General features: G+C 47.4%; 1 protein-coding gene across 1 annotated transcript in view; it reads left to right on the forward strand.

The window, feature by feature from the left end:
• Positions 1 to 24,813, forward strand: part of LOC144800466 (vitamin D3 hydroxylase-associated protein-like) — a 504,232-nt gene that overhangs the window by 345,987 nt on the left and 133,432 nt on the right. Inside the window, exon 9 of the mRNA XM_078671682.1 lies at positions 3,275 to 3,372. Within this exon, the coding sequence (XP_078527808.1) occupies positions 3,275 to 3,372 (98 nt within the window). The remainder of the gene's footprint in view (positions 1 to 3,274; positions 3,373 to 24,813) is intronic.

Consider the following 24,813-nt stretch of genomic DNA (forward strand, 5'->3'; position numbering starts at 1 on the left):
CATGGTGAAGAAGCTTAAAATGACTCGGAGGGTGGAAAGGGAAACAGAGGGCCTGTAAAAACATGCAATCTTATGGGCTACTATTGTAACAATAAAAAATAGTACCTGTGCAAGCCACCGCCATAGAAGGAAACTGGCCACAGAGAGGAAGCTGTACTTGGTCTATGCGTGACTGAATGCAGGAAGACATGAAGAGAAAGTGGTAGTAAGAGGCAAGGAGAAGCAAGGAAATGAGAGTGACATGGGGGTCAACCAGTGATAAGTAATGGTAAGCCTGTTTTTATTTTTTTTGTTTACAAAAGATTTCATAGGCAGGGCATACACACTGTATCTGGTGTAACCTAAAAATCGGCAAACTTAAAGATCTGTACCAACAATTTTTCTATGGACTGGGCATGCAGAGCGTAATAAGAGTAAAATAATTGTAGAAGCAGTACAGATTTGACTGCAGATGTTTCATGACAAAAATGACACAAATCCATGATTGAATTTGATGAATATAGACCTGAGTTTAATTTCCACGAATCCTAGGTATCTTTAATACTCTCCCCGGTTAATTAGAGTAGAGTGAAAAAAAGAAAACCATGGGAAGTGGCAGTCTCTAGGGTCTTGTAAAAATGGAAAGAGAGATGTTGTATATGGGCAATGTGCTGTGAACTCCAGAATCTGATCCACTAGAGATAAATAGATGATGGCCAATCTAAGTTATATAGAATAATGACTGCAATTTGTATAGTCCGGCAGCAGTGGGCACTCTTTGGTAGACTACATAGCCACTTCTAGAAAGAAGCTTCATTAAGAAAATTTTTGCACAGTTTATTCCCTTTCTTGACCCCTTCGCCACGGGGCTAATTCCCCCTCTGTGCTGGGGGCAGGGGGCGCGTGCAGCACCACGGTGCTAGTGACGAGCTCGGCTCGTCATGCTGCATGGTGGCGCTGTGCTCATCATGACCACACCCGTTTGAGTGGAACACTCAGCACAGCAGGGGAATTATCCCCGCGTGTGAGCGCTGCGAGGGACGTGACGAGCTCAGCTCGTCATGAGCACAGCAGCACCGTGCCTCATGACGAGCTGAGCTTGTCATGAGCACCTATGGTGTTAAACATGAAACAATATTACCCTTACTTCAGCTAAATAAATAATTTAGGCCAACAACTCCTGTCACCTCCCACACCAAGGGGCATATTATCAAGGATGGGCGATACATTATCGCCGCTTTTATCGGCAGGAAACTGCCGATAAAGCGGCAATAATGGGCTTGATAATATGCTCTCTGAATTCCTATCGAAGCCCATGTTAGATGTGAAGACATCTAACATGGGCTTCGATAGGAATTTATAGAGCATATTATCAAGCCCATTATCGCTGCTTTATCGGCAGTTTCCTGCCGATAAATGCGGCGATAATGTATCGCCGTCCTTGATAATATGCCCCCAAGAACCTTAAAATCATCACTAACTGCTGATGCATCATGACAGTCAAAGTCAATGTCTTCTTGGCTTCATGCTTTCATACCGTGAGGATTCCTAGGACAATTTCAAATGGTTCCCAATCAGCTCCTGGAAAACTATCATGCATGCCCTGGTCACAAGCAAGCTTCACTACGGGTACACACTCAATGCCGGGCTCAACAAAAAACTCACCACAAGGCTACAGACCAGTAAGAAATCAGAATCATTCACAAGCTCACACACTGCTCTCACATCACACCAGGGCTGGACTGGCCATAGCGGGCACCGGGCATTTTACCGGTGAGCTGGTAGGGTGGGAGCTTTTTTCTGACCCGTGTGGGCTATTTCTCTTGTGACAAAGGCATCAGTGCAAAGGAGGGCTGTAGGTTCTCAATAGCACCACCCCCCCAGGGGCCAGCCAAGTGTATGCCAGCAATGGTTTCCGTTTCGTGTCCGTCCGTACATCACACCATGCCTGAGGGAGCTCCACTGGCACTCCATTCACAAATGAGCACAATTCAAACTCCTCAATCACACTTTCAATGCACTATGTAACTCTGGTCCAGCATATGTCAATAATTGCATCTACTTTCCAACACCTTTCAGACGCCTCCCCTCATCTGCAACTGCACTTGAGAGACACCAGAAGAGAAAGTCTGCTTGCTGCTTACTGAGTTCCATGAGAAGGAAGGAGACCTAGGACCAGCTCCTGCTGTTACCCATTCTTTGAAGTGTTCTCAAGGGTCAAAACAGTTATCTTCCATTAGTGTCAGGAACAGAAAAAGTTGAAGTAGAGCATGTTGGGAGAAGGATCATCAGATCAGTGGTCACTGTGAACCATGCTGGAGTCCTAGTCAACCGAGTGATTGAGCCGCATATCACCGCTGAACTGTGACCTGAAACCTAAAAGTTATCTTGGACCCATAAGAGTGACGAGGAGGATCATATTTAGCTTCTGAAGGAAATAGGGATCCTGGCTTTAAAATGAAGTACAGTCAGAGAGGTCTGTCGCCCACATTTGTGGCCCTGTCTTGAGTTCCCTGGAAAAGGCTGGAACGCTTTGATTGAACTAACTGGAATGGTAATTGGTACTGTCCCTGAACTCTGGGTCTCAGTGAGGGTGAACAGTTTACAGGTAACTTTTTTTTTCCTTCATTGCTGGCACAAAGGTGATTTCTATTTGCTCCATATGCTAATGAACATGAACGACCTTTGATCTTGGCAACCCCATTGTTTCTGTGCATGTTTTGTGATATGTTGGTGGCTTCTTAAATGTTAGAAATTAAGGTGAATGTCCATTCTGCCCTTACCACGTATACATTCTAAATACAGAGCACTTGATATCTCCTGTTTATGACAGATGTCCTGCCATATGCCAAACTATGAATAACCCATTTTGCCTTTAGAGCATCATTCATGTCTCCTGATACCCTTTTTCAATGTTGATATTTTGTCCTTGTTTTAATTATTAAATTGTACTCTTTGTAACTGGCTTGCTGTGGAATTTTTCAGTTTTGTTAACTGAGGTTATTATTGTTTTTGTGCTGCTTAAATTTGTGACTCACATTGCTCTGGGGAAATAGCCTACTGCTTTGTGCTATGAATACCAGGGTGTAAGTGGAGGATTTTTCATTCATAATGAGGTTTGACCTAACAGCATAAGTGCTTATTATTTTGACCAAGACCTTCCCTCAAATTAATCATCAAGAGTCTCATATGTGTATTGTTTTTATTACTGTTAGAAATACTATTATTATTCTAATGTAATAAGAATTATTACAATAATTATTGTTATAGTTATAATTCTTTTTTTCTCTTGCAGCTTATACAATTCACTCCTCCCCGAGTTGGCTACATGTCAACTGAAATTTACACGAAAGGACTATTTGCAGATGGTGCCAGTACTTTATTGGATGCATTGTAAGTATGTAGCACATTAAACTTGACTGCGCTCTGATTGCACATTGGAAATTCCATTTTCCTAGCTTTCTCATTGGCTTACATTGTTTTACTGTGGTGGCAGGCCTCTATTTATTGTGCCATATGCAACATTTATGTGACCACTTATGGGCAATGATTAGAAATGTAACTGGCTATACATAAAAAGGCAAACACCTTGATGTTATCTAGAATTTCTAGATTTTGATGCCATAGGTGGCATGGCAGAGATATGTTATGTTTTGTTATTTTGTGGCTTTTATAGCGCACGGCTACTCAAAAGAGTGTCCCGGCGCTTTATTAACATCCTGGCAAACACAACACAATAAAAAGAAGGGAACGAAGAAGATAAAATCTAAGAGGCAAAAAGCCAGGTTTTCAAGCCCTTCCTAAAAAATAGCAGATTGGAATTGCTACGTAGCGAGAGGGGCAGAGAGTTCAAAAGCTGAGGGGCCCAGAGCATAAAAGAGCGACCTCCCAAGCGGGCCCTCTTCACACGAGGAACAATGGCGAGAAGCTTCGACTCTGATCTCAGAGATCGAGAAGGACGATATGGCAGAAACCTCCTCTGCAGGTATTTTGCCCCAGTAGAATAGAAGGCCTTATGCGCGAGGGTCAGAGTTTTGAAGACTATCCGCTGTCGGATAGGCAGCCAGTGAAGCAACTGCAACAGGCCGGAAACATGAACTCGCCTGTGCAGACCAAAGATGGCGCGCACCGCCACATTCTGGACCACCTGAATCTGTTGCAGGAGGTATTCGGGCAGGCCAAGATATAAGATGTTAGCGTAGTCCAATCTTGAACCAATCAAGGCCTGCACCGTAATCCTCCTGTGATCTTCGGAAAGCAACGGGAAAAACTTATGAAGCATGCGGAGAAGTCCAAAGCAAGTGCCCGTAAGGGTGAGAATCTGAGATCTTAAGGTCAAGCTGTTGTCAATTTTGACCCCCAGATTCTTCGCTAGCTGAGAAGACTGCCTTGGAGGAGACATGTCCGCAGGCCACCACACCTGCCAGTCCGGGTCGGATTGACAACCGAAGAAGAGTACCTCCGATTTATCTGAGTTGCACTTGAGGCTGTTCAGTTGGAGCCATTTAAAAACAGCCCCAAGGCACTCGCGGATACTCTCTCCATCGAAATCCTCCCCTTTCCGGCAGGTGAAGAGCAGCTGGGTGTCATCCGCGTAGGATACGATCTGGGCACCAAAAGACTCGGCCAGAGCCGCCAGAGGGGTCATAAAGATGTTAAAAAGAGTCGGGCTCAATACAGAGCCCTGCGGGACTCCGACTCCCAATGGCGGCATCTCAGCGGAGGCTGAGGAAACCCAGACCGTCTGTCGGCGGCCAGCTAAGAAAGATGTAAACCAGCTGAACACCGTCCCCCTCAGACCGATCTCATAAAGTCTGATGAGCAAGCCCTCATGGGGAACGGTGTCAAAGGCCGTCGACAGATCGAGCATGATCAACATAGCTCTCCCACCCAAGTCTAGCGTCTCCTTGATGGCCTCAAACACCTCCAACAGCGCCGTCTCCTTACTCAGATTAGGGCGAAAGCCTGACTGAGTGGAATGGAGCAGATCATTAGATTCAAAAAAATTGGAGAGCACGCTGTGCACGTGCTTCTCCAGGGTCTTGGCCAGAGCCGGAAGAAGAGAAATAGGCCTATAGTTGGCCAAGACCTCAGGAGCCAGACCAGGCTTCTTGATAAGGGGGATAACCATGGCTTGCTTCCACGCCAAAGGAACCTCGCCTTGGCTCAAAGAGCGATTCAGGAGAGGGTTAACCAACGGGTTAACTACCTCCGCCATCTTCGCCAAAAATTTGGCCGGGCATGGATCTAGTGGCGATCCAGATTTGAGGTTGGCCAGAAGTGTCAAAGACGAGGCAGTTGAGATAGGCGGAAAATCTGACAGGACAGGCCCCGAGGAGACCGATGTAACGGGGCCAAACTCGGAGCAAAGCAAGGCAGCCGCCGGCCGCGGTGGAAAAGACTCCTGTATCAACTTGATTTTAGCCGTAAAGAAGCAAGCCAGATCCGACGCCCACTTCTGAGTGGGAACAGACTGGGCCGCATTCGACCGCGGGGCGATATATTCCCTGACGATCATAAAGATCTCTTTACAGGAGTTCGACGCATCCTCGATCCTCCTGGCGAAATAGCTTTTCTTCTCAACAAGAATGGCTCGGTGATAGGCTTTGACCCTAGTTCTGTATTCAAGTCTGGCCTCTGGGTTGTACTGGGCTCGCCAGGTCCTTTCCGCCACCTTGCACTGCCTGCGAAAGGCAAGCAGCGTGCCAGTAAACCACGGGGCAGAAACCCGTTTGGGTAATAATCGAGGATGCCTCAAAGGGGCCAGATCATTTAGCCTATCCTCAAACCAGGCCTGCAAGGATTCCAGGTCACTATCCAGAACCCCCGTAAGAGGGCAAGGATGTTCACACAGTGCTTTAGACAGCAATTCTGGAGTCACCCGGTGCAACGCCCTTGTCCCTAAACCAAGCTGCCTAGGGGCACTACTCCGAGGTTTCTCCTTGCCCAGTATATAAAACTGAACGAGGCGATGGTCAGTCCAAAGAACCGGCATAAGTGCTGTCACCTCTATGGGGGAGGAAGAAAAGACCTGATCCAAGGTATGGCCTTTGTCATGCGTTGGTTCGAAGAGAAAGGGGGCTAAGCCCAGGGGAATCGTGATATCAGATAATTTAATCACTTCTGAGTCCAGCGCATCGTCCATGTGAAAGTTAAAATCACCGGCCAGAATGCAATGATCGGCTCTCATGGCCAGCGATAGCATAACAGACTGAAGTTCTTCAAAAAAAGAGCCTGCTGGACCCGGAGGTCTATACACTAACAAACCTTTCACTGACTGATGCGGCGCCAAAGATAAAGAAAAGGCAAGGGACTCAGACCCTTTGATGGCCTCAGTGGGAATAATAGAGCATGCAACAGAGTTCTTCACCACAATGGCTACACCGCCACCCCTTCCTTCCGATCTGTCCTGCCTGTAGATGCTATAATCTGACGGGATCGCCAAGGCGATATCCGGGTTGGAGGAAGCTCCCAGCCAGGTCTCAGTAAGCATCAAACAGACCGGTTTTTCCAAAGTAAGGAGGTCAAAGAGCTCCTGAGCGTGACTGCGCACTGACCTGGTGTTCAATAGCATACAGAAATGCTTCACCGGGACCACCTCCCGATAAGGGGGTGGCCGTAGACCAGCGCCTTTCGACCAGCCACAACCAGGGCATTTGCTCTTGCCCCTATAACGACCAGGGAAAACCTTGAAGCAACCACACGATACCCTTTGTAGGGACCGGAGTTGCGCAGATGTGTAGCTAACCATGGTTGCTACGATTGAGTACGGTCGCCCTAGGTCAAAGTCTCCCGCCGCTCCGCCCGCCTCCGGGACGCAGACGGGCAGGACTCAGGCACGACTCCGGCACAGCGAAGGCACGCCCGCTGCGCTGGTCCGCTGCGCGGGAGAGCGAGCTTTAAATAGGAGTCCCTGTGGACATCCAAAGCACTACACTGCTCACTCATGCGGTTGCTGACATTCACCCCACTCCAAGATGGCGCCCGTTCCTAGCTCACCACCCAGAACCGGGAACCGGACCCGCGAAATGCGGTGATAAACAATTAAACGTGCAGGTAAGGGCCCTAGAAACTGTCCGCTAAAAACAGGGTACAAGAAACCTAAAATAAAAGAAATAAACAAACGGCAGTATTTAAAAAGAAGAGCGCGATCAGAAGCGCCCAACGTTATTGCAGTCTTCCGGTGTCTTAGTATGGTAATATGGATATTTAATGGTAGATGTAACATGGCTGGATAGGCTTGGTAGTCCTACAGAACCCAAAGGAGTCAACAAAATCCCTAGGTGGAGAGCAGTGCGATCTGCAGTGGAGGAGAGACTATTACAGCCCAAACAGGTGACTACTGCAAGATGAGAGGGGATTATTTGTGTCCCATTAGTAAGAGAGAATGACAATGTCATGCTTCTCATTCAAACACAGTGCTTCTACATGTTTGACTTCTCGCATTCCTGAGGTGGACAGGAGAAGCAGCGAATCAGGACAGGTTATCGGTAAGGTTTGCAGGATGGATGGATGGCAGCCACATTGATCCCAAATGCCCTGTCCAGAGCCAGTAATATTTCAGAATACCTTAAAAACTAATATCGCCTGACATTATAAGGATGAGAAATATAATAAAATATTTATAAGCAGGGCGTGATAATCAATTGGGATCTAGTTAAAAAGAAAAGTCTTTAATTGCTTTCTTAAAAGGACAACGTGGGCCACGTCCCCTCAAAACAAAGGAAAGTTACCCAGGCCCAGATGTAGGTAAAATAGATTTACCGATTTTTAATTACCGAATTTTACCGATTCGGTAATTAAAAATCGGTAAATTCAAGGGGTGGATATGTAGGTATTCCAGATGTGCTGGAATACCAGTTCTGAAGAATTCGGTATTTACCGATTCGGTAAATACCGAATCGGTAATGCCCATTCATTCCTATGGGCTTTGAAGCCCATAGGAATGAATGGGCATTACCGATTCGGTATTTACCGAATCGGTAAATACCAATTTGCACAAGGGTGCAGGGGGTGTCACTTTGACACCCTCTGGCACCCCCAAAACAGGCTCGGGTGCCATGTGGCAGGCATACATGCCCTAAGGGCAGGTCCGCCTGTCACATGGCATAGGTGTGCATGCACACATGTGCATGCACACCGGAATCGGTATTTTACCATCAAATTGGATTTGATGGTAAAATACCGATTCTGTAAGGCCTCTGGGACTCTGAAGAGTCCCACCTACATCTCGGTGCCTCAGAATCGGTAAATTTACCGATTTTTTATTTTACCGAATCTGTAAAATTACCGAATCGGTAATTTTACCGATTCGTTAAAATAATGCCCCCTACATACCTGTCACCCATATACCGGTCGGTAACGGCCGAAAATACCGATTTTCGGCCGTTACCGACCGACCTACATCTGGCCCCCAATGCTTAGATGCAAGATATGCAAAGGATCTACCACCAGATTTGGCCTTGCGTATTTTGGAGACCTGTAATAGCAGTTGGATCTAAGAGTTCTGGATTGTTGATTTGGCTTAAGCCTATCCCTAATATAGTCTGGACCTTTCTGGCAGAAACCCTGTAGGCACACACTAATGCTTTGAATGTAGTGCGCTTAGAGACTGGTAACCAGTGCAAATGTTTCAAATATGAAGGGACTGATTGATGACTAGGGATTGTGAAAATCAGTCTTGCTGCTGCATTCTAGACAATCTGGAGTCTATGAATACGTAACAGTGGAAGGACAAGGTACAGAAGGTTAGAATAGTCCATTCTTGATGTGACCTAGACGATAGTCTTCTAGGTAATATCTGAAACCAGATAAAGCATTTTTTTATGTTTTAAATATCTTTATTGATTTTACATTAACCAAACAGTCCACAATACAATGCAATCTGCGAGTCTGGCTGTGAGTCATAACAATTGGGCTACCTAGGATGCAAAAGTATAGGTTAGGAACAATAGCACATGCCCATCCCCCATCCCTCCCCCGCCCACTTGCCATTGCATAACACTCTGCTGCCTACGTCTAAGTTCAATTCCTGACCTACATCTATTGACTTAACATGTCCCTTGCTCTCTAATGTGGTTCCTCTCCTTGTGGTGTTGTGTGGGGCAGTTTTGTCAGGGGCAATAGTCGCAAATACCTTGGGCACATGAGCTCTCTGAACTCAGAGGATAACATTGACAAGGAGGGTTTCCAGTGATCCTTAAAGGAAGCTCCAAGGTTAGTAATTGAGAGAGACTTTCTCTTCATGCCTAGTATCATCCATACCCTGTGAAGCCAACCCTGAGAAGTAGGCTGTGTAGCTGTCCCCCAGTGTGAAAAGATATTTTGATGGGCCGCCCCCAACACTAATGCAATGTGTCGTCCCCTTCTTGATCGGAGTGGAAAAGTGAGGGGGTTTGGAAGTCCCAACAAAACGCAGGCCTGGAAGCGAGGGAGTTGGGTATCGAAGTGGGTATCTATGTCATCTAACACTTGCGACCAGTAATTTGAAATTAGAGGACATTCCCAGAGTAGATGAGTCAGGGTTCCCATCGAGCCACATGCTCTCCAACAGTGAGGGTTCTAGCTGGGTTGCCCTGATGGAGCCTTGGAGGGGTAAGGTAACAGTAGGTAGCTATTTTCATTGTCGTTTCTATACTTGCAACACTACGAGCCATGTGTCCAGCCCTGTAATATATGTCGGACCATTCATTCTGCTATAGAGTCCATCCCAGTTCACCCTCCCATCTGAGTTGTTCAGGAGATTTGTTCATCCCAGAGGTACGTCTAAGGAAGCCATAGAGGTCTGACGTCAGCTGTGAGTCAGAATTCTTCATAAGTAACCACTTCTTTAATGGTGTAAGTGCCCTTTGTGCATTTTCCCGGACTTTAGGGTGCATGGCCCAGTGTCGGATTAGTTGGTAATGGTATCGGTCTGATTCTAGGAGGTTCTGTTGTATGGGAAAGTCTATGAACATCAGTGGACCCTCTGTGTCAAAGAAGTGCCCGATGGATCACCGGCCTTCTTTTGTCCATTGGTCGAACAATTTAAAGTCAAGTCCGGGAGTGAACGCAGGGTTATAAGTAATTGGCGTGATGGGGGAAGGGAATGTCGTGAGTCCGCGAGTTGTAGCCACCCTGTCCCAAGCCAATATTGCAGAGTTTGTATCCTTTGATAGGTATAAATTTCGCGGCCTGTCTGACTTATTGAGAAAGGGGACGCCCCACAACGGCTGTCTGGCAAGTGATCTGTCCATGAACAGCCAATGCTTCTCTGATTCCCGCCTTGACCATTCCACTAAGGGACGCAATTCCACTAAGGGACACAATTGTACTGCCCAATAATAGGCTTGTAGAATTGGGATCCCCAAACCTCCTTCTTCTCGGGGTTTGTAACCTAGTTCCCTATTGAGTCTAGGTCTTTTTACCCACCAAATGAAGCGTTCTAAAACACGTTGCATAAAGTGCAAGACCCCCAAAGGGGGGCAGTGGGAGGGCCAGAAATAGGAATATGATCTTGGGTAAAATTGTCATTTTGACCGCCGCCAAACGGCCCAGCTAAGACAATCACTAACATGTTGCACAAGAGCCCTGTAGTTTGAATGCTAGCTGTGAGTTGAACACCTAAGTAGGGATGGCCTCTTGTGCCCATTGAAGAGTGTAAGTGTGTTTGAGGAATTCTAGAATGTGGGGTAAGGGAAAAGTCAAGTGCCTGAGATTTGTGAATATTACTTTTGAACTCAGAAGCCTGTCGGAAGTCTAATTCTGTCATAACTGAAGAGTCTCTGGGGTTTTCTAAGGTGGCTATTACGTCATCTGCTTATAGACTGACTTTATGTTCCTCACCTCCAAATAGCACTCCAGATACCGCTGGGTTGTCATGAACCTTCTGGGCCATAGGTTCTGTGTATAGGGCGAATAAAAGCGGCGAGAGGGGACAGCCTTGTCTCATTCCTTGTTGAATAGGGAAGGATTTTGAGGTAAGGCCATTGACGCAAAGAGAAGCAGTGGGGTTGGTATAACTGTTGAGGACCCAGTTAGTAAATCGTGCAGGCAGTGCAAAGTACTGCATAGTTGCTGAGAGATAAGGCCAGTGCACTCTGTCAAATGCCTTCTCAGCGTCTATAGAACGAATCAGGTGTTCCGTCTCAAATCTCTCTGCCTTGCCTATGATGTGTAACAGACGTATGGTGTTGTCAGAGCATTGACGCCCCAGCACAAAACCTGAGTGATCTGGGTCTATCAGTCACGGAAGACAAGGTGAAAGTCGCTGCACTAGTATCCTGGTAAGCACTTTAAGATCCACGTTGAGGAGGGAGATTGGTCGCTAGGACTCGCGCTGTTGTTTATCCTTACCCTGTTTCGGTATGGCGGTGACAAGCGCCTCCAACATCAAAGGAGGCATGGTTGAGAAGGTGGCATTATAGACCCACATGAGTATCGGAGCTAATATATGGCAGAAAGTTTTGTAATACGGGGAAGAGAAGCCATCGGGGCCTGGGGATTTAAGTGGTTTTAATTTGGAGATCACCTAGATCACTTCCTCGAGCTTCATCAGAGCATCCATGGCTTCTGCCTGCATGGGCGACAGCGCTGCAGTCTCGACTCCACACAAATATTGGGTCGGACTAGACACAGGGAGTTGTTGTGCCTCGTATAAGGCTGCATAATACTGCCGGAAGGTGTCTGCAATGTCCTGATCAGTCACTGTGCCTGACCAGTGCTGTCTAGAATAGCGGTTATAGTCGAAGATTGCCTTTGTGCTCTTAGTCTGTTCGCCAGCAGTCTCCCACCCCTATCTCCTACGTTATAACAGGAATGTCAGCGACGCAACGCAGTGTATTCTGCCGTGTCTATATCTAATCCTGTCAATTGGGTTTGCGCCGCCTTCAGCTGTTGCAAGTTCAAGGGGCACCTGTCCTCTGATGGATGCATTGTAACTCCCTCACCTCAGTAGTAAGTTGCTCCCGTTTTTCCCACCGGATTCTGTTGTCAAAGGAGGTGATTGCTATGAATTTTCCCCCCCCCCCCCCAATCACCGCCTTCAAGAGGTCTCATAGGGTTGCAATTAGGGTGTCTGGAGTGTCACTGATATCTAGGTAGTCAGCTATTGCCTTCGTGATCTGCTTTACAAGCACTAGATGTTGGAGCATGGTCTCTTTGAGCCTCCACATGTGGCATGTAGTGCGAGGCCAGTAAGAGCCACTGTCATATATACTGCAGAGTGATTGGATATCGGGAAAAGGGAGAATCTCTACCTGGTGCGTCTGCTGAGTTAATGAGTGAGTGGTGAGGAGATAGTCAAGTCTGGCATATGTTTTATGGGGGTGCGAATAAAAAGTATACTCCCTATCTGTCGGGAAGTTCTCCATAAGTCTGTCATCCCCACCTCCGCAAGGTATTTCTGAGCCCCCTCTCCCCCCCCCTGTGGAAAGGGACCCAGTCTCCCCACTCCTCTGGCTGTCCCTATCCAGCTCATTATCAAAAACCAAATTGTGGTCTTCCCCAATTATCAGTGTCCTATCGGGAGATTTTGATAAATCCAGGACAACTCATTGAAGGAACTTCTCCTGGGCCTCGTTTGGAGCGTAAACTGTGCCTACCGTGAAGGTGTGGAGACCTAGCGTGAAAGTGTGTGCCAGGAGTTTACCCTTAATCTCAGCTTGCTTGGGGCCAAGTTTGCCCTGGAATTGAGAGGACACAAGAATTGCCACCCTGTAGTCTTATTGGTATGGAACGAAAATAGGTGCTGAGGAAACGCCCTTGTACCCAACCTAGTGATATCTTTGGACACCAGGTGTGTGTCCTTGAGCAGGCATATGTGTGCATCTGTGTTTTCCAGGTATGAAAGAATGGCCCACCTTTTGACAGGATTATTGAGGCCTTTCACATTCAATGTGACAATTTTAAGTAAAGTGGTCACGTGAGAGGTGTGGTCTCTACGCGATGTTCGGCCTAAGTTTTCTAAGGAGCTTTAATTGTAGGCAATCTATGGAGAGTTTGACTTCTGTTCGTCTATATCCTAGTTCCAAGGGAGAGTATGTATGCAGTTACGAGGAGAGGTTTGTGAGGAGGAGGGATGTTTAAACCCCAAATAGTTCAACAACCAAAAAAAAAAAAGTGAGTGAACAATTACAATAGTCCTGGGTGGGAGACGCCATGGTGAAGGCGTGAGATGTTAGCAAGACCCATGCTGCCACCCTGCCCCGGCCGTGCCCTACATCTCGTATGGTAGGAGAAACCACTGTGGAAGATTCCTAAATCCCCAACGCCCGCCAAGGTATAATCGAGTTAGTATCAGTCTGCAGTGAGAGGGTCTTCCTCGAGGGTGGCGATGACTGCCTTCTGTTCCTTAGGGATCGTCTCGGGATCTGGCTGAAGGTGTAAGGTATTCTGACCCACCCTCTGCCACCTTCCTGCTCTCTGTTGGTGGGGTCCTTCTGAGTTGCGGTGCCCAGATCTTCCTTGGGTAAGTTCAGTAGTTGCTTGGCCTCCCGTAAAGATCGATGTGGTGCGTCGTCCCGTCCCATTTAAAGATTAGTCGAAATGGGTGTCCCCAAGAATATGGAATGTTATTATTGTGCAGGTGAGCAGTGACTGGCCTAAACTCTCTTCTTTTCTATAGAGGCAGCTAGATCTAGGTACAAGAAGGGACGGGCTGTCCGAAACTCTATAGTTTGCTTGTCTCATGCCTCACGTAAAATGTGTTCTTTGAGAGCAAAATCATGGACGAATTTAAGAATGTCCGGGGTGGGGTTGGCGCCACTCTTGCTCAGCCTACCCTGTGTGTACGATCTAGCTGAATGTGTTGGTCCAACGGGGGACCTGGGATAAGTCGAAAGAGATCTGCTACGTAGGCTTCAATGTCCGACCCTTTGGCTCCTTGAGGCACAGCCCGAATGCGAATGTTGTTCCGCCAGGAGCGGTATTCCAGGTCCTCCGCGTGCGCCTGGCGATCTAGCCGCTGGTCTTGCAGGCGGAGGACCTCTTGCTGCAGGTGATGGATTTGTTCGTCCCTAGCGGACGTTTGTGTTTCCAATGTGTCCACCCTTTCTCCTACCGAATCCAGATCTCTTCATATCTCCTGTATTTCTTGAGCCAGCTCTTTCTTGACATTTTGAAGGTCCTCTTTCAGGGAGGCAAACAATGTCTCTAGAAAGGCACGTGTCACAGGCACCCCTGCTTCCCCACTCTCTGAGTTCGAAGCCCCCCAAGTGTGGACATCATTGTGTCCATGCCGCCTGTATTAGACTTAAGGTAGAGGTCTTTGAAGGAGCTTTCTTTCTGGGTTTTGCCAGTGGCCATGTCTAGGAAGGGCCGAGTGGCACTGCCTATGGTGGGCAACCCAAGCACTGTTCTTGCAGGGAGAATTAATGCAAGCTGGTTGCTAGGTACTTGACTTACAGGGGCGTACGCTTGCTCAGTGACCAAGCTATACCTCAGTATCCACCAGAGTCTAATGGGCGCACACAGCAGGCCAAATCCTGTCACCCCTTCCCCAGTAGTAACTGTCCTCTATCCAAGCCTGGCGGCGAAGTGCGCCCCTGTCTTCAGCTCAAGCAGTGACCTGGAATCTTACAACATGCCTTTCGATAGCCTGAACCATGTTTGTTGTAGGTGGATCAGGGCTGTCAAGACCGGCCAGACTCCGCAGGCTGGCGGGCTCTAACTGAGGAAGGTCCATGGGGCACCCACGGGCCAGCAAGGTCTATGCAAGATTCAGGGCTTCTTGGGGCAAGTGAGCTAACAGATTAGGGTGGGGGAGGGAAAAGATTCCTCCCCATGGTGCCACAGTGAGTGTCGGGTGCTACTCCTCTGTTGGAGGGAGGGGCCCCTCTATTCTTCTGGCACCCCTTATTCTTGTCCACAAGCATACACCCCGAACCAGGAGCCGAACGTGCCCTTCTCTGTTTGGCGTCCTGTGTCACTTCCCGCAACTAGGGAGCTTGGGCCAAGGCGCTGGCCTCTCGAGCCCTCAGAAGTGTGTGCGCTATGGTATGAGTACGGTGAAGGGGAGCAGTACTCAATCTGCATGATTCAGGAATTGCTGATCGGGCCCTCCCCTTCACTGCATCGCTCTCTTCAGAGGCAAATGCTCTGCGTCCTTCTCCTGTGTCAGCGGTCCGATCTTCTTTATGCTCCAGGCCCTCTTACTCCACCTCCCAACCAGGACTCAGGTCTCTGTGCCAGTCCGGGGCCTCTCAGGGCACGCGTCTGCACACAGTCAGGGGGGGAGGGAACAACACTCACCTCCCCCATGGCATCACTTTTGCCGGCCAGAGTCTCCACAGGCATCAAGAGTCTGGAACCCCTCCCACTACGGAGCTCTCAGTAGTGACATCTGACCCATGGCTCGGGCTGGTCGCGCCCCTCTTTTGTCGATTCCCTCCAGAATTGTCCCCGATACTGCCCCCGAGGGCTTTAATACTGCATGGCTCCTGGTGTGCTTTAATGCCTCCTGGCACAGTCAGGCAGGATGGGCCAGACCTCAGGCGGTCCGCCCCCTGTATGCTGACCAGGTACCATTCCATCTCGGAGCCAATGTTAGGTTCGCTTGCGGCCATGATCTGCAGCACCGTACCATCGGGTGCAATTATCGGTCTCCGCCGTCTCTATCAACCACAGGCTTGAGACGTCCTTCCGACACAGCTTCGCAAGGCTATTTTAGCCGGGCCCGGACGGTAGGATGGAGCAGCAGGCAGAAACGTCCTACTTGTCCACCATCTTGGACATGCCCCCCTTAAAGCATTTTTTTTTAAGGATATGAGTTTCATGAAACAAACACATGAAATATTTTACATTTGAGACACAAGTGGTACACTGGTATCAAATTTGATTCCAAGATTACTTACTACAGAAGAAGACGTAGGTGTAGGCCCTAGTTCTTCAGGCCACCATTTGATAGGTTCTGGGGAACCCTTTGCTCTAAAGAATTAACATTCTGTCTTATCTGAGTTTCATTTAAGACATTTGTTGTCCATTCAATCAGATACACCTCTAGGCACTATTTAAATATTGACAGAGCATCACAACTGTCTTCATGAAATGAGAGATGCCGTTGGATTTCTTCTGCACAGTACATAACTTTTATAACCCAGGACTCTACAAAACTGACAAGTGGCTCAACATACATGTTGAATAATGCACGGCTTAATGTAGAGCCCTGAGGGACCCTATAACAGAGTGACTTTGCAGTGGAGGTGAAAGTGGGGAGGTGGACCACCTGTTTTCTCTCCTTCAAATATGATTCAATACAAGCAAGTTCAATCTAAGAAAAAGCCTTTCCTTGATTCCCCAACTTTCTGAATCTGTCTAGCAGAATTGGATGTGACAGTGTATCAAATTCTGCTGACAGGTCAATAAAACCACTGCAAAGGAAGTTCCCTGCTCTAAATAGCTTTTGATAAATTCAGTTACTTCAAGAAGGGAAGACAATTACTGATTACCAAACTTTTCCAAAAGTTGGGAAATTGACAGTAGAAGTGAGATTGGTCTGAGGTTACTCAGTATAGTAAGATCTGCTTTAGGCTTCTTCAATAGAGGAAGTAATAGAGTCTGTTTCCAACTCACCGGGACTATGAGAGTTTTTAAATAGTTATGCAAAATATCAATCAAAATAGTATTAATTAAGGCAGATATTACACTTAAAATGTGAGGGGTGCAGGGATCTAATGAGGATCCAGATTTACATTTCTGTAATCCCTTTGTTGATTGTTCTAAAGGTATAGCATTCAAAGTCTCTAAAATGGGACCAGGGTCTTTCTTTAAGTCTATTGGATTAGAGGAAAAGGCTTTCTCAATACAATTTGAATAAATTGTCTGAATTGTTTCATAAAAATAGTTAAACAAATTGTTATTGGAGTGTCTCCTATAAACTCCAATAGGGCTATGTTTTTACTGATCACATTTACAACATATTTATGTCAGCTGAAATTCTGACCTTATTTATTCTGGTAACACACCTCCAGCATTGCAACTACGAGCATCTGACTGATCCTCCACACAATGCCTCTGTCCCCTGGCCTTTTAGGGCTGAGTTGTCTATAGACAAACACGGAGGAGCTGCGGTAAAAGGCATTTGTGCAGCTCAAGATTTGGAATTTCAAGTTCTAAGCCCTTCTTATTAATCTTTGGAAATCGAGTTATAAAGGTCAGCAGTTTTGAACTTCTCCAGTTTCTAAGTCCAGGGATCCAATTAAGAAATAATGATTGAAAAAAATGACCTGGTGAGTTGATTTCATTACTATCCATGCAATATGTATTACTAGAGCAATACATATTGATTGCTACTGCTGTTGTATTACAGGTACAGCTGAAGGCACCTTTGAGGACACTTCTGGAACACAGCCTATTTAGGAGCACATTTGTGTGGGTGTGACCCCCCCACACCATGAAAATGAGGGAATGATTTGCCCAAATCTCTCTGTCATACTCTGGTGGAAACATGCAGGCTGGTGCAAACTAAGGGCCCATCACCCAGAAGCCACTACAATCACTTGCTGCAGCCCTTTGTGGTGGTATTCTTGCCCAATACAAAGACAGGCTGGCATTGAATCTGCAGAGACACTTAGTGTTGCTGGTATTGAACTGTGGATGCCTCTGCACGTGCACACTGAACTCTAACCTATGAGTACCACACAATCATCGATGAAAGTTAGGACTACACCCACCATTGGGGTGGTTGGGGTACCTGCAGAGAGATACAAAGCACTTGTTAGATCCACTGCTACATCCCTGTTAGCTCTTTTGAGTACATGCGCTAACTTCATGAATTACACTTAAACGAGGATGCTTACCGGCGCCTGCTTGGAGATCAAGTATTTCCTTCATGAGAGATGTTAGCTCTACAACAGCGACTTGTAGAGCATTCAGCAGGTTCAAATATCTAAGACTGAAATGGCCAAACATTCAGTGTTTTGAAAGCTAGTGTTTTGACAGAGCCCCAATCCTGGGATTTCTGCAAGAAGGTCCCAATTCATATAACGGTGAACACTATTTCTAATCTTGGTCCCTTTAGAAGCATGGTGTTTCTTTTTGCCCATCAATGCACCATGTTTTGTCTCAACCACTTAAGACCTACTTTTTGTATTTTCTCATTTCATGGCATAATGAGATAATGAGTTTCCAAAGCTCATCTTTTAACAGCTTCATAGACACCCTTTTCCACTTCAGTGTTTATGTGCTTTTATTATCTGGGATTTGTCTTTTGCCTTACATCAATTTAATTAGTTTTTTTCTCTCTTAAAGGCTTCATATGTGGTCAGAGTAAAACACAGGAATATTCAAACGAAAGATAGTAAAAAAAAGAACACACTGATGGAAAGAAAAACTGAGTTCCTCTTTGGGTTCTGTTTTTGTTCTACCTATGTCCCATTCACCTTTTCATAAATCCTAAGAGAACAGTACATTCAGAAAAAATGTGAAACCCCATATGTTCTGCTCAGCCAATAGCCAGGCAAATCTGACCTAGACACCAAGCCCTACATTACCCTATGTTTCAGTCCGTAGCACGCAACCGATCAACTACACTGGATAATAGATAAAGCTCTTCCATCTAACTTATCATTGTAAACATCATCTATGACTTTATATCATAAATGAAGGAGCCATGCAGCAGACTAGTGAGCTAGGTTCATTGATTTTCTTTGGTCATTTGGAGCACTGGATAAATGCTGAGGCTAACACTAACCTTTCATAAATGTGTGGAAATGTGTGCCTTTTATGAAAAGCATTGGTTTTAACCAAGTTGATACTAATAAATCCCACAATTTTTGGGGGATTCGTGGTTCATGAGGCAACACAATTTTTGGGAACTTTGGTATGCATATTTTGTGACAGATGGTGCACAGACTTTCGCAAACAAATGCAGTTCTGTCTCAGGAAGCAATGTTTCAATTGGAGTCTCCTGCATGTGAGTTTTATTTAATTTCATCGTGCTACTTCTATTTGTGCTGAGCCTCTATGGCTCCATAACTTGACATAAGTCACCAAGCACCGTCTTGGCCGGGGTGCGACAGAGACAATACATTAAGAGGGATCTGTCCGCCCTCGGTCAGTCCCAAATAGCACCTCAGTGTGAGTTGCATAATTCTGCAGGGTCGGCAGGATGCTAGTAGGTTACAAGCGCATTAGGCCCACATGCGCCCCCAGCACATTGGGGATGAGTAAAAAGGGCTGGGTCTAGAATTTTTGGGGCCCTGGGCAGAAAGGGAGTGGGCGAGGCTCCTCTCATTTGCATAGTCTTGAATCATTCAGGGCTGTTTGCATCTGAATAGATGCCCCTGCTCCTGAAGCTGTAGCCCCTCCCTCTCAACCACCTACAAGCACGTCTTAACAGCTAATCAAGGACTGAAGGTGTAAGGGTTGGTTATCACCAGAGGGGGGGTTAATACTGCCAGGGAGCTAAACAGCAGGGCAGTAGCCATCACACTGGGCCTCTGAGTGGGTGCCATACAAACCTGAGTTTGCAACTGTGAATGTGGAGGAAGCCTACTCCCCTCGGATTCTACTTGCTACAACATAGCAGGGAGGCCAGGGGAGGGGTATACTCAGACATGAGTCCCTTGCTCACTGCTCCATCAGGATTCAAGCAAGCCGGGCCGACGAGGCTGAAATGCCAGAAACCGGTCCCCGGTAGCTTGTATCCTTTCTGGTGAAGAATTGGCTTGGTAGTTTGGTCTGCCCTGTTCCCATGATGCACTGGGCCAGGGACAGACTAATTTGCATATAGCCAGGTTCTGAGCTGGGATGGGGCAGTGAGCTAAATAACGGTGATGGATCAAGCCCTGATCTTTGGACTGGGTAAGAGTGGTCTGCTTAATTCAGACACTCTGTTCATCACCACCCCCTTTTCTGAATCGTTTTTGGCCACTATAGGTGTGGCAGGGTATACTCAGACATGAGTCCCTTGCTCACTGCTCCATCAGGATTCAAGCAAGCCGGGCCGACGAGGCTGAAATGCCAGAAACCGGTCCCCGGTAGCTTGTATCCTTTCTGGTGAAGAATTGGCTTGGTAGTTTGGTCTGCCCTGTTCCCATGATGCACTGGGCCAGGGACAGACTAATTTGCATATAGCCAGGTTCTGAGCTGGGATGGGGCAGTGAGATAAATAACGGTGATGGATCAAGCCCTGATCTTTGGACTGGGTAAGAGTGGTCTGCTTAATTCAGACACTCTGTTCATCACCACCCCCTTTTCTGAATCGTTTTTGGCCACTATAGGTGTGGCAGGGTATACTCAGACATGAGTCCCTTGCTCACTGCTCCATCAGGATTCAAGCAAGCCGGGCCGACGAGGCTGAAATGCCAGAAACCGGTCCCCGGTAGCTTGTATCCTTTCTGGTGAAGAATTGGCTTGGTAGTTTGGTCTGCCCTGTTCCCATGATGCACTGGGCCAGGGACAGACTAATTTGCATATAGCCAGGTTCTGAGCTGGGATGGGGCAGTGAGCTAAATAACGGTGATGGATCAAGCCCTGATCTTTGGACTGGGTTAGAGTGGTCTGCTTAATTCAGACACTCTGTTCATCACCACCCCCTTTTCTGAATCGTTTTTGGCCACTATAGGTGTGGCAGGGTATACTCAGACATGAGTCCCTTGCTCACTGCTCCATCAGGATTCAAGCAAGCCGGGCCGACGAGGCTGAAATGCCAGAAACCGGTCCCCGGTAGCTTGTATCCTTTCTGGTGAAGAATTGGCTTGGTAGTTTGGTCTGCCCATTTCCCATGATGCACTGGGCCAGGGACAGACTAATTTGCATATAGCCAGGTTCTGAGCTGGGATGGGGCAGTAAGCTAAATAACGGTGATGGATCAAGCCCTGATCTTTGGACTGGGTAAAAGTGGTCTGCTTAATTCAGACACTCTGTTCATCACCACCCCCTTTTCTGAATCGTTTTTGGCCACTATAGGTGTAGCAGGGTATACTCAGACATGAGTCCCTTGCTCACTGCTCCATCAGGATTCAAGCAAGCCGGGCCGACGAGGTTGAAATGCCAGAAACCGGTCCCCGGTAGCTTGTATCCTTTCTGGTGAAGAATTGGCTTGGTAGTTTGGTCTGCCCTGTTCCCATGATGCACTGGGCCAGGGACAGACTAATTTGCATATAGCCAGGTTCTAAGCTGGGATTGGGCAGTGAGCTAAATAACGGTGATGGATCAAGCCCTGATCTTTGGACTGGGTAAGAGTGGTCTGCTTAATTCAGACACTCTGTTCATCACCACCCCCTTTTCTGAATCACCTTCAAGGTGGCACCTTTCATGACATGGTATGACTGTCGCATTGGTACAGGCCCCACGTTGGAGGGCTGACTACAGCTGCCCACACTGCCCATGCCTAGCGCCGGCCCTGCGAGTAAGTGTCCAGCCCATGTTGAGGAGAGTTATCAGGTGACACCTAGTGTACGTGCTGCGCAGCTGATGATCCGCGCTGCACAGTGGTGGAGCATAGCTATCCCTTGTGCCTCTGCCAAGAAAGCATAGTAGGTGGAGCCGCTGCCAGGAAGTGAAGCGGTCCTCAAGTGCCGAGTGACAATAAGTGGATCGCCACCTCAATGGTGAGAGGGTACCGAAAGCTCAGACGGCAGTTGGTGTGCATGCTGTGAGTTTTCTGATAAGAGACATTTGCAATACACAGAAAAAAGTAATACAAGAAGAGAGAAAAGTAACACAAAGGGGGTGGAGGATAAGACTGTGGGGCCAAGGCATGAGTGATTGAGTGGCAGTGCGGTCCCCTAGGCTTAGCGGTGGAGAATGCCTATTCACCAGGGTCTAACAGGCACATAGAGTGCCAGAAGCAGGCGAGGTGGGTGCTCACGCCCTGAGGCAGCTTCTTGCAGCGCATCGGCACCCAACATGTGTCCAGGGGGCACTGAATTCACACCAGCCTAGTGAACTAGGGCTGGCAACAGGACAGCAGACGATGCAAGCAGGATGGTGGAAGCGGCAGGAGCCAGGGAGGCAGGACAGGGCCAACAGGTGGTCGCTGTGGGAGTGCTGGCACTGTTCAGTAAGATGCCGGATCCGTCAAAGGCAGCCACGTTGTGAAATACATGGGTGGGCCATTTGGAGAACTATATTTAGGGCCATCAAGGGAAAGGGACAGTAAGGTGAAAAGATTCTTGCACTTTCTTTTCGTGTGAGATAACATTTACAAACTGGTTGAGCACTTCCCGAACACTAGGGGTGTAAGGGACTATGCTGCAGCAATCATTGTGCTCAATGCACATTTCAAGCCTCAGACAAAGCCCAATTTTCAATGCTTCAAGCTGCAGCAGGTGAGGCAGCTTGAAGATAGTCTATAGATGTGTTCTGTGTGTGCCTGAGAGCACTAGCAAGCACATGCACTGATTACAACCGGCCGTAGGATTTCATGGCACAAATATTGCAAGGATGCGGGTCAGCCACCCTCCGGAGCCTGATCCTCAGACAGCCGGGGATTGAGTTAGAAGACATGCTTGTGATGGCATGCACCTATGACCTGTCCAATGCAAGTGTGGATGAAATGGAAGGGGGAAGGTCTGCCCTTAGGTAGCAGTGGAGCACAAATCAAGATGGAGACCCTGGATGCCCTAAAAACCTGCACTCCACCACAGAGAGTCGGGAAGACTGGAATTGGGAGAGTCATGTCATGCTATCCAATGGGACACAGAGGAAAAGTGCCACCTGCCACAGATATAGAAGATGAAGGAAGAACTGTGCTGATTGGATGGAGGGATAATCATGCGACGACTCTGGATGGTAATACTGAAGGTAGTGGAAAACATAGTAGTAAAGTTGGTCCATGAGGGACACCAAGGGGTAGAAAGGACCAAATCCAGGATGAGAGAGAAAGATTTGTTCCCTGGCATAGATAATAGAGTGGAGGATATGGTAAAGAACTGTTTGACATGCCAGGTCATTAGGAGGCCAGCGCCACTGGTCCCAGTGGCCATCGAAGACATACACACAACCCCATGGACTAGCCTTTGGGAGCTTCCAGATGGCAGGCTCACATTGGTCATGGTGGATGAATATTCAAAACACACTGTAGTAAGTGGCCACAATGGCTTTCTCTCATGTGCGGCTCCTATTGGAGAAGATGGTTCTAGCATATGGATTGCCAGAGATAGTCGACAGACAAGAGGCCTCCCTTTTGAGGTGCTAAATATTTAGGAGTACTTAGGAGCATTGGGATTCAGCACCAGAAGATAACACCTCAGGAGCAATAAGCAAATAGCACTGTGAAGAAGCTCATGAGAACACTGAATAAAGAGCACCGGATTTCTGTGGAATAAATGGAGGAACTGGAGTGGAGTCGTCATCAATTTTTGCAGATGAATCACACTACTCCTCGTTGCACAATTCAGTGCACCCCAATGCATTTATGTTTCAGGGGCCAGTCAAAGACAGCATCCCAACGGGACCAGGATGGAGCCCGGCCCCGGTGGACCTGGGAGGAACTCAGGCCAGGTGCAACAAAACTAATGAGAGACCTAGCCGAGCCAGAATAGCTAACCCCGACAACTGGAGGAAAGTGATATTGCTAATCAAAGACCATCATACCGGGTGGACGTTTCATGCCCTCTTTGAGAGAGGGACAGGGCTAGTCACAAGAGTACGTGGGGCTATGATCAATGCCCAGAGGTGCCATGAGACTGTCACCTGCAACATCGCCTGGTTCTTGCGTAAGGTGGCTCAGGACGGATAGAGGTGAGCACCTCTGTCAAGTAGGAACGGAGGCAATAAATGGGTAAATGAAAGTTTATTCCACGAAATGGAAGCACCACTGGATACACATCTTCCAGCTCTGGTATGCTCCTAACAACTGTCTCCCTTGGCTCACAGGCTGAATCAGATGCTCTGTTCTAGAACATCATGATCGAGCCCTGAACCAAAGTATTCAAGAGTAAACATTACATACAAGAGACAATAATAGCATGCACATGCAAACATACACGGGAAGAACAAAGCATGCGCATGCAACAACGTCCCTCCCATGACCCCGTTACAGAGGACAGTGGGCTTAATACCCTGTTCGGGTCAGAGATGCCGAGTAATGCAGATCGAGGAGATGCCTACTCTGGGGCCCTTCCAGGACTGTTACCAGCAAGAGCTGATGAGTCCATCCACAGTAAGAGGTTGACCTGTGGGATTGCGGCCCAATCCCGCACCCAGGCAGAGGCTGAGAGACATGAAGTGTGAATAATGAAAGACAATCAAATGAATGGAATGTACTGCGCTTCTGGGACTCTGTAGCTTGATTTACATCAACAGGCACTGTCTTGGCCGGGCGTGGCTGAGACGATAAATAAAGGGGGATCTACCCACTCATGATCTCAGTCGCGAATAACACTTGAGGGAGTTGTGTATGACTCTGTGGAGGCGGGGTGGGTGTACACCGCTAGTAGGCCGCAAGCACGTTTAGCGGGAGCGCAGTAGGTCCGCATGTGCCCCCAGCACAATCTTTACAATAATCCCCAATACGGTCCACTCAGCAGAATGGTAATCCAGTATGATAGCTCAGCTAATTCAACTTGCAGCTGAAACATTCAAAACCTGACTAGACTGGACTGACTCACTCTTTTGTTGTTGATAAAATGATCTAAAATGATCATAATTGAGTTAAATGATAATCTAATATGTAATTAATGTTCCATAAGCAATTCAGTTCATGGTGTGCATTAGTGCTCAATTAAAAATAATAATAATAATAATAATAGTAAGTGCAGAGGCCCAAATGTTTTTTTTTTATGAGGTCGGGGATGCCGAAAATCAATGCTGTCTTGCATTGAGTTCCGTTCATGCCTCTTTCGTGAATACTCCTACACAGGTTCTTTTTTACCTCTCCTTTTCCTTTGTCACCATTTTCATGTCTTTCTT

Source organism: Lissotriton helveticus, chromosome 1_2 (genome assembly GCF_964261635.1).
Source record: "Lissotriton helveticus chromosome 1_2, aLisHel1.1, whole genome shotgun sequence".
NCBI classification, from domain to species: domain Eukaryota; kingdom Metazoa; phylum Chordata; class Amphibia; order Caudata; family Salamandridae; genus Lissotriton; species Lissotriton helveticus.